This window comes from Paramacrobiotus metropolitanus, unplaced genomic scaffold, assembly GCF_019649055.1.
Source record: "Paramacrobiotus metropolitanus isolate TYO unplaced genomic scaffold, Prichtersi_v1.0 Parri_scaffold0000063, whole genome shotgun sequence".
NCBI classification, from domain to species: Eukaryota; Metazoa; Tardigrada; class Eutardigrada; order Parachela; family Macrobiotidae; genus Paramacrobiotus; species Paramacrobiotus metropolitanus.
This window is the reverse complement of record NW_026570283.1, coordinates 781,729-797,168: the sequence shown is the minus strand read 5'-3', so window position 1 is coordinate 797,168 and position 15,440 is coordinate 781,729. Positions and strand designations below refer to the sequence as shown.

Below are 15,440 nucleotides of genomic sequence, written 5' to 3'. Positions count from 1 at the left end.
TGTTCATCGCAACCTAATCGTGCAGGGTATGTTCACAGCACCCAATTGTCCTCGTATACACGGCACCATTACCGACATCCTGCAGTAGCATACGTACGCTGATCCTCAAGGACCTCCAACTGAGCGCCGACACCGTCACAAAGTCTCTTGAATCGTCTGAAACCAACCAATACAGTCACGGTTATAAACTGCAACTGCGTAAGGCAGGGCCAGGTTCAGTCTGTCCAGTTCGTGCTTTTACAACATACGCGGCGTCAAGACTTGAACTCGGAAGTAAGCTTAAAACGCTTTCTTGTTGTTCAGAAGAGCCTACCTGACTCGTCAAAGCGTTGATCGATCGCTGGATGACCTGCTGCGTCTCTTGTCTGACATCCTCGTTACGGAACTCGAAGCTTCCGCAGCGGCGGCTCCATAACATCAGCTACTGGAGGATGCAATGACAATAAAATCCGGTGCCTGGAACGCTGGAAAAACAACTGTTTCGCCACCTATGTCTGTATCCAAATTCCAACGGATGGAGTTAGTCCTTGCGTCTGATCCTGGATGTTGTTTGGGGTATAATTGGGCATTCGGTTGCGCAGGGCACTGGTCTCTCTTCCGCCGACCTTCGGTCGGTCGGCTTGTCGCTGCCCCCCGGTCACCGCACGTAGCCGATCACGAGAGTACCAGCTGCCTACAGCCCGGGTGTCAGCGCCGATAGTGGACACCGGAAGCGGGGAACATTAAATAATAGTTTAATAATAATTTCATCACGGTAGCAGGTAACCCCTACACCTGCTGTGTTTCACATACACAGTATGGGAATTTAAACCTGGCCGAAAACAATACAGGTTCATTACCAAACTCTGCTACTGAAGGCATGTGATGCAACACACCTCAGCATTGCACGTGAAGCATACAGTGACTGTACATATTCGTAATACTCGTAATATTCATTAAAGCGACTGAACATTAATAACCGGCATTTCGCTGTCCATGATCACACGTAATGTTTCAGATTGATCATTTTTCGTACAGCAATCTACATCACAAGCGACATACACATCCTTGGCAGACACCGGCAAAACAGCCTCCGCACGATGACGAATGGTGGAAAAGCTTGGACGCCTTTCCGGTCCAAACTCCCAGCATCCAATAGCAATATCACGTCTGCAAGAAACGCTTAATGAAACAGGCAAAATCACCTACAAAGCAAACAAAATCACACCTACATTTCGGCGGGGCATATTTCTGGAAGGTTCAGACGAGAGCCGTGCCGTAGGAACTCGCGCAGCTGATCATACAGGATACCGTTCGGGAATTCCGCAGCGTACGGCTCTGAACCGAACGTGTAGATTTCCCAAACAACCACCCCAAAGGACCACACGTCGCTAGCGGTGGAAAAGACGGCGCGATTCGGCTGCAGGCATTCAGGAGCTGACCAGCGGACGGGCAAAGGAACCTTAAGGTCACAAAAATATTATTTGTCGTTACTCGTTTACGAGGAGTTTAGACTGCAAGATTTGCGAGTGCAAGCTGAAATGTCTGGTTGGTTACACACTTTGTCGCGTTCTAAAGTGTATATGGGTTGCTCCTTCGCCATTCCAAAATCGGCGATCTTGGCCGTTTTTTGCGCATCCAGAAGCACATTTCGCGCGGCCAGGTCGCGGTGGATTATGCTTTTGCTGACGAGGAACTCCATGCCCCGGCTAATCTGGTAAACGAAACTGACCATTTCCTTCTCGACATCCGGTGAGATGGAATTCTGGCTAGGTGATCCGGATTCCACAGATTCGGTAGAGGTTCGGGTAGTTTGCAAATAGATCTCTAAGGATCGCAGTGCGCAGTGCTCCAAAACCACCATAAGCTTACCTAGTTGTCGGAAATCATCCCTTATATGTTTTTGTTGTTAACAATTCTGTACACTCGTTATTTTCCGCAACCCTTTCACTCGGTGAGCTACTATATTACTGGAAAACATAATGATAACAAAATAGGAAATCACTATAGCCACCCCTTTTCACCCCTTTTTACATGGATTTTATTTCTCAGTATGTACAAAGTGAGCTTCGCTCCACAATTATAATAAAATCACCCCCTAACACCCCCTATCACCCCTTATAATCACCCCCTTTTTTATAGCCACCCCTTTTGGCTTTTCGCACCTTGTTTTTTATAGCCACCCTTTTTTACTATTCATCAAATAACGACACCCCGTTGTTGTTTTTTATAGACACCCCTTTCTAATTAATTTTTATAATTTATCTGAGGACTTCAAATTATCAGTTGTTTTAAGCCTTAATCACCCAACAGTGGGTGTGTTAGACTGATCAGATAACATGGACCGTATAACAGCAGCCTGCTACGGCCGTTACGCGCACATATTCGAACTCTTTTCTTAATCAGTTGATTCAGTTCATTGACTGGATTTCGTCCAGTACTCTTAGGACAACGCGCGATCTCTTTCTTTTTAAGCGCTTCCGCAAGCCATTTGCGCTGGGCTTCGGCTTTTGCAAACACGGTCTCGTCCACGGCCCGTAATCAATATCGGCCATGAATGAGCATACCAGCGGACCGCACTGGTTGGATTCAGCTGTCTGCAACTGAACCACACGAAATCGTGCAGTTATTTCATCCACTTCACCTCCACACAAATGGTCTCATGGATAACTGGAGAAGGACGTGTGGCGAAAGCTCACTGTTAAGGCTTTTATACATTCACTGACTCACACGAAGTCACACGAAGTATTCGTGTGCCACCTTACGTGGAAGCACAAAAGAGTGGGAACCGTACAGTGCCTGTACGCAGTCCATACCATTGTCGTCCTCGAACAGGTCAGTATATTAGTGAGCGAACGTCACATGTTAGAAGAGCGGAAAGGGCTCCTTCATTGTCCGAGCAACTGTACAAGCACAGACATCACAGCATCCTAATATAATTAAGTTACGCAAAAATGCCTATAAAAGGGGTGCCTATAAAAAACAGGGTGTTTGAAAACTTAATTAATTAACTGAGAAAAGGATGCCTATAATTAACGTGGTGCGGAAAAGGGGCGGCTATAAAAAACGGGGGGGGGGGTTTAAGGGTGGCTATAGTGTCACCCGGCAAAATAAATGCTTAATGCGGTTACATCACGTTTTCCATTAGAAGATTTCTGGCGGATTTTTTAAAGAAGTTTTTTTGACGGAAATGAAATAAAATTGTCAGCATCGTATCTGGATAGGATAAAGATTGGCCATGACGATGCCAAAGCCGCATTGCATCACTAACTAAAAAAGTTAAAAAGACGCAAATCTTCTGTGATTGCAACAATGAAGACTAATACAGTCATTCAACGTTCTTAATGCCATGCAGCTGCCGAATGGTACCATACGGCACACGGTACCATGGTAGTACGCTTAACGAATGGTGGGGAAGAAAAGCAAAATTGATCACGGTAGACCGGTAATGCAGTAGATGTCACAGGAGGTAAAACGCAGCGAATCGAAAGTAGTTTACGCAGTGCCGATTTGTAGTTTTTTCAGTGTACAGAGGTTTCTGTGGATTAATTATTTTCCATTGAATAGAAAACTTACCTTGCAAAACAATACCCTCTAAGTTGACAATGTTACGATGTGGTCCAACTTTCATCAAGACAGTCATTTCCGACAGAAAGGCACTTGCCGCTGCTCCGTTTTTGGATAAGCTGCGCAACATCTTTACAGCCACGAGAAAGGAGCCGGATGTCCCTGTTGTGTTAGATAACCAGTTGGTACGCCGCAGATATTTTGACTGCAGGACACCCGTAAACACATGGCCATCACGACCGCTTCCCAAATGTTCATCTTCTACAAGTACTCGTATACAGATTACGTCTTTATAACAACGACGACATGTCTAGTAACATATTTAACTGACTAATATCGACTGCACGTTGTGGTATCATGAAGTTATCCACAAGCTCCGATGGGACGGATTGCAGAAGCTCCTTGCGATAATCAGCAGCGCGGCAAAAATGCTGCAACAAGTGTGCAAAATTAATGGTGATTCGCTGGACCAGCGTTAGTCAATTTAGGACCGCGGTACTCACCTTGTATCTCCTGCGTTGCTGTTTGCCTCGCCAGTACACTATACCAAATAGGCACACACCGATGAGCAGCGCCATAACTGATCCGGCAATGAATCCATCGCGAAACGCTGTGGGAATCAGTTGCGAGCGTTTAATTGATAAGTACAACACTATTCATTGAATTTCCCAGTTTTACTCCAGTAAGTCCAGTTTGACCTTTCGGCGTACCTGGAGGCTCTGCGGGTGGTGACGGCGAAATGGGAGGCGCTAGAAACACAAACTTGCATCCTACATTCACTACTGACTGCAGCATTGGCTTTTAACAAACACCTACGCAACAGTAAATGGGGATTCATTATGTAGTTTCGCATAATGGGATTGATGCGGAATGTCGTCGGGAGCGCGAAACGATTGTTTGGTTGCAGAAACCCCTGTGAGCGAGCACATTGTATCAGGGCGTTGGCGGAGATAGCCGCCTTGTACGACATTTTGGTGAAGTCGTCTCCAGAGGGTGGGTATTTCCCAATAAATGCGACGCCGAAACTGTACGCGTTATATTGGCGGTGCAGTGATGGCCGGTAAAGCCAGCCTCTCCCTTCGAGTACCGATCCGTCGGAGCCGATCAAAAAGCTGCGACACATAAGCGATGACTCATGATAAGCGATTTATGATTGAAATAGAGGAAATTGACCAGTCAGTCCGCAGTTAAAAAATGTTGTAACAAAATTATTAAAGCTATTGATTTACCAAACGACTACGCCCTGAATGTATCGGTATATGCGCGCCTTTACCATTGTAGCATTGTACTTGTTGCTACTTTACTTGTATGCAATATCGGCAATCTCGTTGGTGTCCATATGATAGATCTGCATGGCTTGAGTGATCAGGGAACAATTGCGGGCATCATAGCAGGCAGCGCCATACGAATGCGTGAACACCATGCAGGTGGCGGGCAGTGTCATGGCGTAATCAAACATGTCCTCCTCGGAGACAACTCGAGCGCCCCATGCCGAGCGCGAAATGATGTCCACTTCCGAGCACTGTGCCGCCATCCGTCTTCCGCGGCTGTAATTCCTTGTCAAACAAAAAAATCAATTGGTATTACTTAATATCAAAGTAATGCCTGATCCACTTAATTCATTCGGCTATAGTCTACAGCCAGTACCATACAATATACATTGCCGATACGAATACGCCTTCGCGAATTTCCACTAACTGAAATTTTGAAAATTTGAGCAGTGCAAACTAAACAGCAGAAATTAGATTTCATAAGCACAATTACTTCGTTGTATTATTATTCATATCCATGCGTCGGACGCTAATCTGAACTTCGGACACTCCTGGTCCCCCAGCAATGGCGGCACGATATGTTTGTGTTTGTTCTGTTCACATGTTGAAATTAGGTAAACTACGTTGTAACATTAGATAAAGCGTGGTCATAATGTTTACCGAAAGATACAGAATGCCCATGTTTTGATTATGCGCGGACGATCACAGAATGCTCACTGATCCGAATGGCGCTTGTTTGTACTCGTTAAGTAAACAATTCCACTAATTCCAGCGCCTAATTTGATTACATAGCGGAACTACCAAGGCAATACGCTGCATCTCTTGTATTTGCTTACCCTATTAACCGAATTGCAGCTGCAAACAAAGTAGCGGTGTTTCGAAGTAAATGACACTAATGCCTTACTAACGCTGTTCAATTGTACACGTGCCGGCTGAATACTAATACTTACTGCAGATACAACGCTGCAAACATGGAATGTCCCGGTATCAACATAACCGCACGGTCCGCTTGGGGCGCCCCCGATCTGAGCGTTAGCATACCCTACTTGATCCATCCTGTGGCGTACATGGTGTACACGCATACCAAAGGGGAGGCCTGTACCGATTTCGACATGTGTCGGACGGTGGTAGCCGCCATCCGGGAATTTCACACGGATCCTAATTCGTGGACTGCCCAGATGGCCGCCAACTTTACTCCCGAAATTTTCTACAAGTAAGCCCAAAAATTCTCCGGTTTGTACTGGATGCGTCGTAATGCAGTATGACGTGCTCCCAATGTTCGCTTTCAGCTTCCTGATTGGCATGGACGGGAGCGTGTTCGAAGGACGTGGTTGGAATCGGCGAGCCGAGTACCACAAGGATTACAACGAGCAGGGCATTGTTACCGCCTTCATTGAGAATATTCCTATTTCCAGTACGTATGATTCTGAATTTTTTCGGCAACATCCCGATCCAAACATGCGTTTTTGCTTGGTTATAGATGACGGCTATAAAGCTTTAACTTACGCTGCCGCGAAAACAGCGAATGCTCTCTTAGTCTGTGCCCGGTCAAATGGTTACTTGAATCCAATGAAGGACTCGGTTATCGTTAATATTCACCAGCAGGCCAAAGACTACATTTTACACCCTGAAACACTGAAACGTAGGGCTAATGTCTTCTTTTGAGTATGATCTCCTGCACATAACAAACTAATGGCAAATCATCATAATGACATTGCAGCGCGGAATGACACAGATGCGCCCTTTGTTGCGGAAAAGCCCAGTAAGAACGCACAAATGACGATGGTGTCGCTCTGTTGACAGTTTCGGTTTATAACTCGTGCCAGACTTTTCGGAAGGCGTGGTGGCGGGAATTGTTTTCGGTATCATACTATTAGTGGTGCTTGCTCTGGCGCTTTTGGCTCTGCTCTGGCAGCACACCAACAGCACCTGGAAACAGGTATACATTCTGCCGGCATAAATGTCAAACCACTAGCACAACTGACAGCGTTGACTCACAGGCTGATAACGTCGGTAGCGATTCACGAAGCCACCGGAATCGGAATTGGCCTGATATAATCTGGACGGAGTTAACCCGACTTTTTCATGTTCCTGCGATCGCCAAGAATGAAGTGGTTTTGGTAAATGAAGACAAAACTATTAACCCACAAATCTTACAGATTGTGAAAGTGACGAGTGCACCGATTAGAAACCGAGATTTCATTTGTGAAAACGAAATTTATTACCAATCAGCACTGTGGTTATATTTACAGGGTTTCGCTGAATCCAGCCGATGTGAGAACTCCAATGATGTGATGCTGAACAGCCTGACGAAAAGGGGTCAATCTGATGTTGGCCACGTGGAAGAAGCGCACCATAGTCCACCTCATCAACCCGCCACTGCACCCTAATCGTTAACTAAACTCTGTGAAAAGCCTTTCAATATTTGCGTATGGCGGAATTAAGCGTGGCCGCCGTGTGCGGCTCCCTGCACAGAGCTTAAATGGTTACGAACTGTCATGACAGTCATGTTCACTATGTTCTTATGATTGTACCCCTGATGTAACCAAATCTAAATGCAGAATCGTGAAGAGTTGGTATATTTTATACAAAAGAGGCAAATGCCAAAAGTAGGAAAGAAATTTCAGAAATTTCAGGAATTTCATAGCTTCTACTGGCTCCACAAATACTTTATATTGCTAGTGCATATTGTCGAACTGGCCGGAATTGGCGATCAGTGACTGTCTGATATCGACGATCCCACGGCAAAATTATTTCAAATCCTAGTTTTATCGCAGCTTTGTTTGACTCTGGCTCATCTTGCTTTGCTTGGTATTTTCTATGGTTTGTGAACAAATGCGGGCGGCGGCTTGGCACTACGTCGCTTTACCACATTGAAACAACTGTACATCCAAACGTAATACTAGCCCATCCGGAAACAAGAGCATAAGTGAACCCGTACTGGCGTAACATGCCGTAGTTTTTCTAATGGCTCAAGGTAGTTTTTCTAATGGCTTTTCATTTTTCCCGCTTACACTCTTTGCTCTTGTTTCCGGATGGGCTTGTAGTTATGTGGAGATACTCGTACTTAACTTCCGATCTACGTCGCTGAATACCGACTATCGTCGCAACCATTCCTACGCTAGAACATATAATGACGGATGTGCACGGATTCACTTTTAAAGGAATTCAAACAAAACAACCACGTCCAGTGCACATTGCTTATGTAGCTCAGTCGATCAGCTGCTATATGCAGCATAGAATAACTGTCGCAACACTATTTTATTAAAGCGACTGAATCTTGATAACCGGCATTTCGCTATTCAAGATCACGCGTAACGTTTCAGACTGATCATTTGGCGTGCAGCTCTCTACATCACAAGTGACATAGACATCCTTGGTAGATACCGGCAAAACAGCCTCCGCCCGACGATGAATGGTGGAAAAGCTTGGACGCCGTTCCGGTTCAAACTCCCAGCATCCCATAGCCATTTGACGTCTGCAAGAAAGAGCTTCATGAAACCATCGCATAAGCATGCAAAATCGCCTACATTTCGGTGGGGCATATTTCTGGAAGGTTCAGGCGAGAGCCTTGCCGTAGGAACTCGCACAGCTGATCATACAGGATACCGTTCGGGAATTCCACAGCGTACGGCTCTGAACCAAACGTGAATATCTCCCAGACAATCACCCCAAAGGACCAAACGTCGCTAGCGGTGGAAAATACGGCACGATTTGGCTGCAGGCACTCAGGAGCTAGCCAGCGGACGGGCAAAGGAACCTTGAAGTTCACAAAACTTTTAGTCTTTACTCATTAGTCAGGAGACAAGGATTTGCTGTTTGGACCGTATATGGCAGAACAGTTTCCCAGTGCAGTAACTATGCTGTCTTTGCTTGGTTTTGGTAACAAGTTACCTTGTCGCGTTCTAAAGTGTACACAGGAAGCTCTTTAGCCATCCCGAAATCGGCGATCTTGGCAGTCTTCTGCGCATCTAGCAGCACATTGCGCGCAGCCAAATCCCGATGAATGATGCTTTTATTGGAGAGAAACTCCATGCCACGGCTGATCTGATAAACGAAACTGTTCAGTTCCTGTACGATGACTGTTGAGGCTTGATGGTTCGGATCTTGGCTATATGGTTCGGATTGTACAGATTCAGTCGAAGTTCGCAGAGTGTGCAAGTAGCAGTCCAAGGACAGCAGTTCGCAGTGTTCCATAACCATCATGAGTTTGCCTAAGCAGTGGTTATGCGATTAATGAGAATTCAGTATTATCAATTTGTCTCTGCAAGAAAGGCGACGAGAAATACCTTGTAGGACAACACCCTCCAGATTGACAATATTGGTATGTCGCCCGACTTTCATCAGGACGGCCATCTCGGAAAGAAACGCGCTTGCCGCTGGCCCGTTTGCGGATAATTCCCGCAACATCTTCACGGCTACGGGCAATGCGACCGATGTGTCGGTGGAAGACCAACTGGAGCGCCGCAGTTCTTTGGAGTGCAGGGCACCCACAAAAACATGTCCGTCTCGACCACTTCCCAAGTGTTCATCCTCTAAAATTACCTGGATTATTTTGCTGTTAGCAACCGACAAGAATTATTGCAGTGCCTGTTTTAATTTACTTATATCGATTGAACGTCGTGGTATCGTAAAGTAATCCACAGTTTCCGATGGGACCGTCTTCAGAAGTTCTTCTCGATAATTGGCAGCGCGGCAGAAATGCTATAACAGTAACAAGGGTTAGGTCAACTACTGCTTATAGGATGTTTTTAAAATAAAGTTGTACAATTCTTTTACGTGCTTTGAATATCATTTCTCGAGCGACTGTTGGCACTGCAATCCTTCGTTACGTTAGTAAAATGATTCCATGCGTTGCTGTAAAACCCGACGATGCCCTCCATCTGAATGATGAGGTATGGGGAATTAGGGCTTGTCAGAAGATTAAGTTATTGCAAAACGACTTCTTTTTAGACTCATTTTTTAGTGCGAGTAAATTCGACAACGGTTCTACATAAGCTAAGCTCGAAAGATTTCAAAACAACAATACTGCTTAAGACCTTAATACAGTATGCCGGGCAGTTTTCGGCCCCCAGTCTAATCACCTTGTAATTTTCTCGTTGTTGTTTGCCGCGGCAGTAGACAACACAAAGAAGGATTAGACCAATTAGAAGCGCCATGATCGATCCCGCGATGAACCCATCCCGGAACGCTGCGAAATCGGTTAAATAACATTACTGATCACATACAAAACTTAGATTTTATCCATCAGTTGGTAGAACGTTACTCGCTGCCATTCCCGTTTACCTTGAGGTTCTTTTGCCGGTTGTGCCGGAACCTGAAGCGCTACGAGCAAAATCCACCCATTACATCAATTACATTTCACCAGTTTTTGCTGCCCGATATACGAGTACATCATAGAATGCTTACGTAATAGTAGACTGGGGTTCAGTATATACTTGCGCATGATGGGGTTAATGCGAAATGTCGTCACAGAGTGATTATTGGCATCTAACCAGCCTTGCGAGCGCGCGCACTGCAGCAAGGCACTGGCCGATACCGCGGCTTGATACGACAGTTTAGTGAAGTCGTCCCCGGATGGAGGATATTTCCCAATGAAAGCGACTCCCAAACTGTAGGCATTGTACTTCCAGTTAACCGTCGGCCTGTAAGTCCGGCCCCTTCCTTCGAAGACCGAACCATCGTAACCAATCAGGAAGCTAGAATGCAAAATGGCTTGTTACATCCCACCTTTAAAACTATAGTTTTTGCATGCCATGTACGGTAGTCAGTTTGCTATCTAGCGTAAATCGGAAGTAAAATAATACACAGAGGGCTACAATGGATGCTTCTTTGGCTACATATATCGGTTAGCGTCAAAATTAATTTTGTAGTCCATTGTATGTTCCTCGATGGGTAATGATCCTACACTAGAAGTCAAAGTGAACGGTACAATAACTTTACTTATAAAAAATGTCCGGCCTTTTATTGGTGTCCATATTATACGTCTGCATGGCCTGAGTGATCAGGGAGCAGTTGCGGGCATCAAAACAGCGAGCGCCATACGAATGCGTAAACACCATGCAGGTGGCAGGTTGCGGCAGCATATCCATCTCCGTCACGCGGACATCTCGGGCACCCCAGGCCTTTCGGGAAATGATGGCTACTTCCGGACACAGAGGCGTCATCGTAGTACAACACAGATACCGTTCGCTACATAAATTCCCGTGTGGAATCTGTACTTCCGTAAATAATATCGTAATCTCAATAATGACTTCGTACTTGCAGTTAAAGGCACCGTAAACACTCAGACTGACAAAACTACAACAATCGCGACAATCACGGTAGAGCGGCACTGCGGCATCCAAATCGCCGCACCGGCATTATCCGTTAATTGTTTGTAGAGATAAAAAGTGACATAATATTTGCACAAAGGTGCAGCATGCCGGCATATTTCCTGCCGCTATCGGCCGATATTGCGCAGTTAAAGCACATCGAGCCGTCTACGTTATCATATAGTTATTACTGTGTCGTTCGTCTTCGCTCACTGAACAAACGATCCAACGGCCAAATCAATTACGAAGCGCAACTACGGCGTTACCTGCTACAACATTTCTGTTTGCCTGCCCTAATAACCCGATTGACCCATACAAACGTTGCAGCAGTACTTCTACTGGTGTTCATAGTTGCGACGTCACCACGCACAAAATGTAGTGTACCAAGCATGGACTGTCCAGGCGTTAATATAACCACAGGGTCCATGTGGGGCACTCCCGAGCTAAACGCTAGCATCTCGTATCTCCTCCCTCCCGTGCCGTATATGGTGTTCACCCACACCCAGGGCGAAGCCTGTACGGGTTGGGAAACGTGTCGGGACGTGGTGCTTGCCATCCGTGAATTCCATACCGATGTCACATCGTGGACGGCACAGACTGCAGCAAATTTTGTACCGGAAATCTTCTACAAGTAATAATTACGCCCATTATCAAGGATGATTAGGCGGACACAAAAAGTTATTTTTTTCTTAGCTTCCTTATTGGCATGGACGGTAGTGTTTTTGAAGGACGCGGCTGGGATCGCCGAGCGCAGTACCATCGTGATTACGATGAACACGCTCTTGTAACTGCCTTCATCGAGAATATTCCTGTATCAGGTAGGAGTTTGTTAACAGTTTCTTATTTTTGGTGCGAAGCGTGAGACTGGGGTAAAATGCGAGCAACGTGGGGCTGCGCAGTTGGTGGCCTTGATAATTTCCATAACCGTCTGCTCAGTTTTTAATAATAAACAGCAGCTGGTTGACATACGTATACTACTCGTATAGGGGACGGATATAGAAGACTAACTTACGCAGCCGCCCTGGCCGCCAACTCCCTGTTAAATTGCGCCCGGTCAAATGGCTACTTCGATCTGGACTACAAGCTTATCGTCAATATTCACCACCAGACCAAAGACTACATCCTTTATCCGGAAACCATGCAGTGTACATATTTAGATCCTTAGAGCACAACATCATGCATCTTGCTAAAAAAACGTTTTTGTGACTTTACAGCCCCGAACGACACAACAGTTATTTCCACTGCCTTTGAAGAACCCAGTAAACAACGCAAGATTCAGCATTATGTCTTTTTTCTAGGCTGGAAGTTTTTGATGGCATTGCTTCTGCAGGCTTTTCGGAAGGGGTCGCGGCAGGAATAGCTTTCGGAATTATTTTGCTAACGGTTCTTGCTGTTGTGCTGTTGGCTTTACTTTGTCAGCACTGCGAAGGCGAATGGATCATTAGGGTAAAGTCGACACTCATTAATACTCGTATGAAAATTAATATTATATCCAGAATAACAACCTACCGTACTGACGCGACAGACTGATGAAGGCCGCCATGGAGCGCAAAGTCACCTGACGAGAAAGATGTCTAGTGTTACTGTGTTATGATACAAGTGGCCCTGCGGCTGATTTCCTCTCGATCGTTCGCCTGCCCTAAGGTAGGTAACTGCAAACGATCTTTACTACTATTTTTTTATACAAATTAGGTAAACGATTAAGCCTTTGTAAAGTAGTTAATGAAGTTGCGAAAACGTCAAGGTGTAGCCACCGCTTCAAATTAAATTTGTTTCTTACTGTGCTTTTACATCCAGGAAATCCCAAAATCGCGAGTGCAAGATGACTCAGACTGTTTTCCGATGGGCAGCAGAACGGGAACAGAGCCAAGTGGTGCTGGTGTTAGACGGGAAACACCTGGTGAGACTGGGTGTCTGTTTTCAGTTTGATCTTTAACCCTGCATGAATGTTCTCTCTATATGTTCCTACTTTTTTATTGGGGTACGAGTGGCTGGAGTGGTCAGGCCATCGTCATAGGGTGTACCAGTAGGTACACTACCGGGTGGCTGAACAAAACGTCGGTCTACTGTTTTGGTTTGTTTCTCGCGAACCGGCTGCCGTACCGTTAACTACTTAGGCTCGTTCGATAGATAATTATGTTAGCCCCCGAAATCAAAAATTTTTTGATAAAATTAACCTACGCTCGTTTGCAGCGCTGCCAATTAAAATCGTGCGGACGTTTTTCGTGTCCCAGGTTGCAAAACATGTTATCTCGTGGCATTTCTTTCACGTACGGGCGTTTTGAATATTTTCAGCTGTTTTGTTTAGAGGAATACCTCTTCTTTTAAAGCAGTTGTGGTCCAACTTGTGGATACGCTGCTCGCGCTGGACGAGCTATGCAGTTTGCGGCGTTGCGCACATGTGACGTTTCCAAAAAATGCAGGTGATTTGATTGATTATTTGATTTATTTGATTTGATTTATTTTATTTGATTTTTATGGTTATTTTTTGTTAAACTTTTTGGCTACATGACAAGTTGCAATAAAAAATTCCGGTTTAACATTTTAGTTTTGAATGACACTATCTTATCAACAGCCAATACTTTCCACACTAACCACCCAGGTTTCGCTAGTCTGTCTCTTTTTCCTTGTCAGTTGACGCAGTCTTATTAAAATCACGAGATAAAAAGCCTCACTGACCATAAAGTGCTGTGATTTTGTCACAATACCCCTGCTATAGAGTGTAGAGTTCAGTAGTCATATAAGTCTGCTGCTGCGTCGTCCTGCAAGCCTCCCAATCTTCCTCGCTCTGTTAAAGCAAAGCTGTAATTTTTGCATTTTTAGTCATAATTATTATGTATTTTAATCAAAAATTAAATTAAAATTGCGGAAGGATATAATGGTTAAAAAAGCCAGCCCCGTAGCTGCTTTTGACCATGTAAATAAACGTGCAACATTGTTTATTACGGTTTATTAAACTTACTCGTACGTGCGACAATATACAGCCCTGCTCCACCACACGCGGGCAGTTTCTTCCAAAAATTGCCACAGGTCTCCGGTCGACAAACTAACTAATGTTTCATTTTCACATGATCACAGTATATATCAAACATCTTCTTGATTTATGACTTCCACTCTGAAAGCGTTTTTCAGATTACGGCGAGAGCAAAACAAGAGCAGACCTGCTTATAAAAACGGTTCGACCCTTCTGCTTTGGTTGCCTTCGTCTCGTTCAAAATCTACTTATAAATTCTGTTGATGCCGCAATCCGAAAACGTTAACTTTATATTGTTTGCTATTTAATGCTCTTCAAAATAATACTAGACTGCACCCTAATTCCGCCAGGGTTCCATGACCTTTGCAATATGACTGAGGGCACTGTTAAACTGCAGGATGACCTCCTTAAATCGTTAGCCGTACAGTCCTGGGATGCCCCAGATAATCAGTTCTGATCAAATCTTGCTTGCGGGATCCTAAGCATTAAAATATGAGTTTTCAGTTGAAGATGAAGCCCGAGACACACCAATTCGATAGGAGAGCCTGTTGCCGCCGCCAGATAACCCAAGATGGCGAAAAGACTTAGACCGGCCGTGACACTGGTTAATGTGTCCGCAACGGAAACTACCAGAGTAACCAGAGCGTTCGTGTTGATAAACACCATTTTTGATGTTAGTTTGTTAATCGCATATATCGGCGCTACCAAATGTTTATATAACTATTTTTGAAATGTAATAAGGCACACTCACTGGTAACAATTGTTGTTCCTTTGGTTGTACGATCCTGAAACGCTATTTTGAGTAACAGACCATGAGTACCCGCACAAACCTTTCGCCTGCAAAAGTACCTAGCGTTACTAACGATCCAAAACCAACGGACAGGGAGTAAAATATTTGCTCAGCAGCATCTCGCCATGTCTAAAAATGTAAGATGGATACTTCATATAAAAACATATCCGTATAAAAAGTATCCATATAAAAACCGTAGTCAGTGGCAATAAAGAGTTACATTGATTTTCAGCAGTCTGCTGAACTGGGTGTGATGAAGTAAATTATCCCCTCCGCTGCGTTTTCTTGTGCAGCTCCTGTAAGATCAGGTTAATAAAGAATACTATATTTTAAATGCCAACGGTTGACGCGTTTTATCTACAGAGTTCAGCACAAACACTTTAGCGCGTAATACGTTTTGTCAAGCTTTCTAGCAGCACACATGGTTTCCTGCAGCCTAAAGTTCTGTAGTAACTACTGTAGTAAGTACTAATACAGTATTTAGCTATCCAGCCTAGTCATTAAATTATGCATTTTTCACTTACCTATCCCGAGGAGAATAATGA

At 44.7% G+C, this 15,440-nt stretch overlaps 4 protein-coding genes across 5 annotated transcripts; 2 read left to right on the top strand and 2 right to left on the bottom strand.

Moving 5' to 3' along the window:
* Nucleotides 1–96: 96 nt before the first annotated feature.
* On the bottom strand, nt 97–5,224 carry LOC129593763 (insulin-like growth factor 1 receptor). Its single transcript, XM_055490219.1, has 10 exons — nt 4,851–5,224; nt 4,363–4,658; nt 4,257–4,295; nt 4,050–4,156; nt 3,878–3,977; nt 3,556–3,807; nt 1,541–1,851; nt 1,212–1,441; nt 314–1,149; nt 97–156 (listed from the first exon to the last, which is right to left on the bottom strand). Exons 1-9 carry the CDS (start codon nt 5,078–5,080, stop codon nt 936–938), a joined length of 1,779 nt encoding a protein of 592 aa, XP_055346194.1. The 5' UTR covers nt 5,081–5,224; the 3' UTR covers nt 97–156; nt 314–935.
* A 506-nt stretch (nt 5,225–5,730) lies between these two features.
* On the top strand, nt 5,731–7,369 carry LOC129593785 (uncharacterized). Its single transcript, XM_055490245.1, has 7 exons — nt 5,731–6,030; nt 6,107–6,231; nt 6,298–6,459; nt 6,538–6,579; nt 6,644–6,756; nt 6,818–6,937; nt 7,070–7,369. Exons 1-7 carry the CDS (start codon nt 5,789–5,791, stop codon nt 7,205–7,207), a joined length of 942 nt encoding a protein of 313 aa, XP_055346220.1. The 5' UTR covers nt 5,731–5,788; the 3' UTR covers nt 7,208–7,369.
* A 663-nt stretch (nt 7,370–8,032) lies between these two features.
* Nucleotides 8,033–11,018, bottom strand: LOC129593778 (mast/stem cell growth factor receptor kita-like). Its single transcript, XM_055490238.1, has 9 exons — nt 10,761–11,018; nt 10,227–10,516; nt 10,104–10,142; nt 9,902–10,008; nt 9,422–9,521; nt 9,107–9,352; nt 8,712–9,031; nt 8,348–8,577; nt 8,033–8,295 (listed from the first exon to the last, which is right to left on the bottom strand). Exons 1-9 carry the CDS (start codon nt 10,982–10,984, stop codon nt 8,082–8,084), a joined length of 1,770 nt encoding a protein of 589 aa, XP_055346213.1. The 5' UTR covers nt 10,985–11,018; the 3' UTR covers nt 8,033–8,081.
* Nucleotides 11,019–11,366: 348 nt separating this feature from the next.
* Nucleotides 11,367–13,391, top strand: LOC129593649 (peptidoglycan recognition protein 4-like). Of its 2 annotated transcripts, XM_055490078.1 has the most exons (8): nt 11,367–11,762; nt 11,825–11,949; nt 12,118–12,276; nt 12,346–12,390; nt 12,462–12,577; nt 12,657–12,775; nt 12,929–13,031; nt 13,325–13,378. In XM_055490078.1, the coding sequence occupies exons 1-6, from the start codon at nt 11,521–11,523 to the stop codon at nt 12,723–12,725; spliced, it is 756 nt and encodes a 251-aa protein (XP_055346053.1). In that variant the 5' UTR covers nt 11,367–11,520; the 3' UTR covers nt 12,726–12,775; nt 12,929–13,031; nt 13,325–13,378. The 2 variants fall into 2 exon arrangements, with proteins under 2 accessions (XP_055346053.1, XP_055346052.1); XM_055490077.1 differs by having other exon boundaries at nt 12,929–13,391.
* The last annotated feature ends 2,049 nt before the right edge of the window (nt 13,392–15,440 follow it).

Excerpts from the sequence above, each read along its gene's own strand:
- LOC129593649 (XM_055490077.1), top strand. The coding sequence starts at position 11,521 with ATGGACTGTCCAGGCGTTAATATAACCACAGGGTCCATGTGGGGCACT. Across the intron at positions 11,763-11,824 it reads GTACCGGAAATCTTCTACAA|CTTCCTTATTGGCATGGACG; the intron begins GTAATAATTACG and ends TTTTTTTCTTAG. Across the intron at positions 12,391-12,461 it reads CACTGCCTTTGAAGAACCCA|GCTTTTCGGAAGGGGTCGCG; the intron begins GTAAACAACGCA and ends TTGCTTCTGCAG.
- LOC129593785 (XM_055490245.1), top strand. The coding sequence starts at position 5,789 with ATGGAATGTCCCGGTATCAACATAACCGCACGGTCCGCTTGGGGCGCC. Across the intron at positions 6,031-6,106 it reads ACTCCCGAAATTTTCTACAA|CTTCCTGATTGGCATGGACG; the intron begins GTAAGCCCAAAA and ends GTTCGCTTTCAG. Across the intron at positions 6,938-7,069 it reads CCAAGAATGAAGTGGTTTTG|GGTTTCGCTGAATCCAGCCG; the intron begins GTAAATGAAGAC and ends TTATATTTACAG.
- LOC129593778 (XM_055490238.1), bottom strand. The coding sequence starts at position 10,984 with ATGACGCCTCTGTGTCCGGAAGTAGCCATCATTTCCCGAAAGGCCTGG. Across the intron at positions 9,353-9,421 it reads ACGACGTTCAATCGATATAA|AGGATGAACACTTGGGAAGT; the intron begins GTAAATTAAAAC and ends AGGTAATTTTAG. Across the intron at positions 8,578-8,711 it reads ACACTTTAGAACGCGACAAG|GTTCCTTTGCCCGTCCGCTG; the intron begins GTAACTTGTTAC and ends GTGAACTTCAAG.
- LOC129593763 (XM_055490219.1), bottom strand. The coding sequence starts at position 5,080 with ATGGCGGCACAGTGCTCGGAAGTGGACATCATTTCGCGCTCGGCATGG. Across the intron at positions 4,296-4,362 it reads GAATCCCCATTTACTGTTGC|CGCCTCCCATTTCGCCGTCA; the intron begins GTAGGTGTTTGT and ends TTGTGTTTCTAG. Across the intron at positions 3,978-4,049 it reads AGCAACGCAGGAGATACAAG|CATTTTTGCCGCGCTGCTGA; the intron begins GTGAGTACCGCG and ends CACTTGTTGCAG.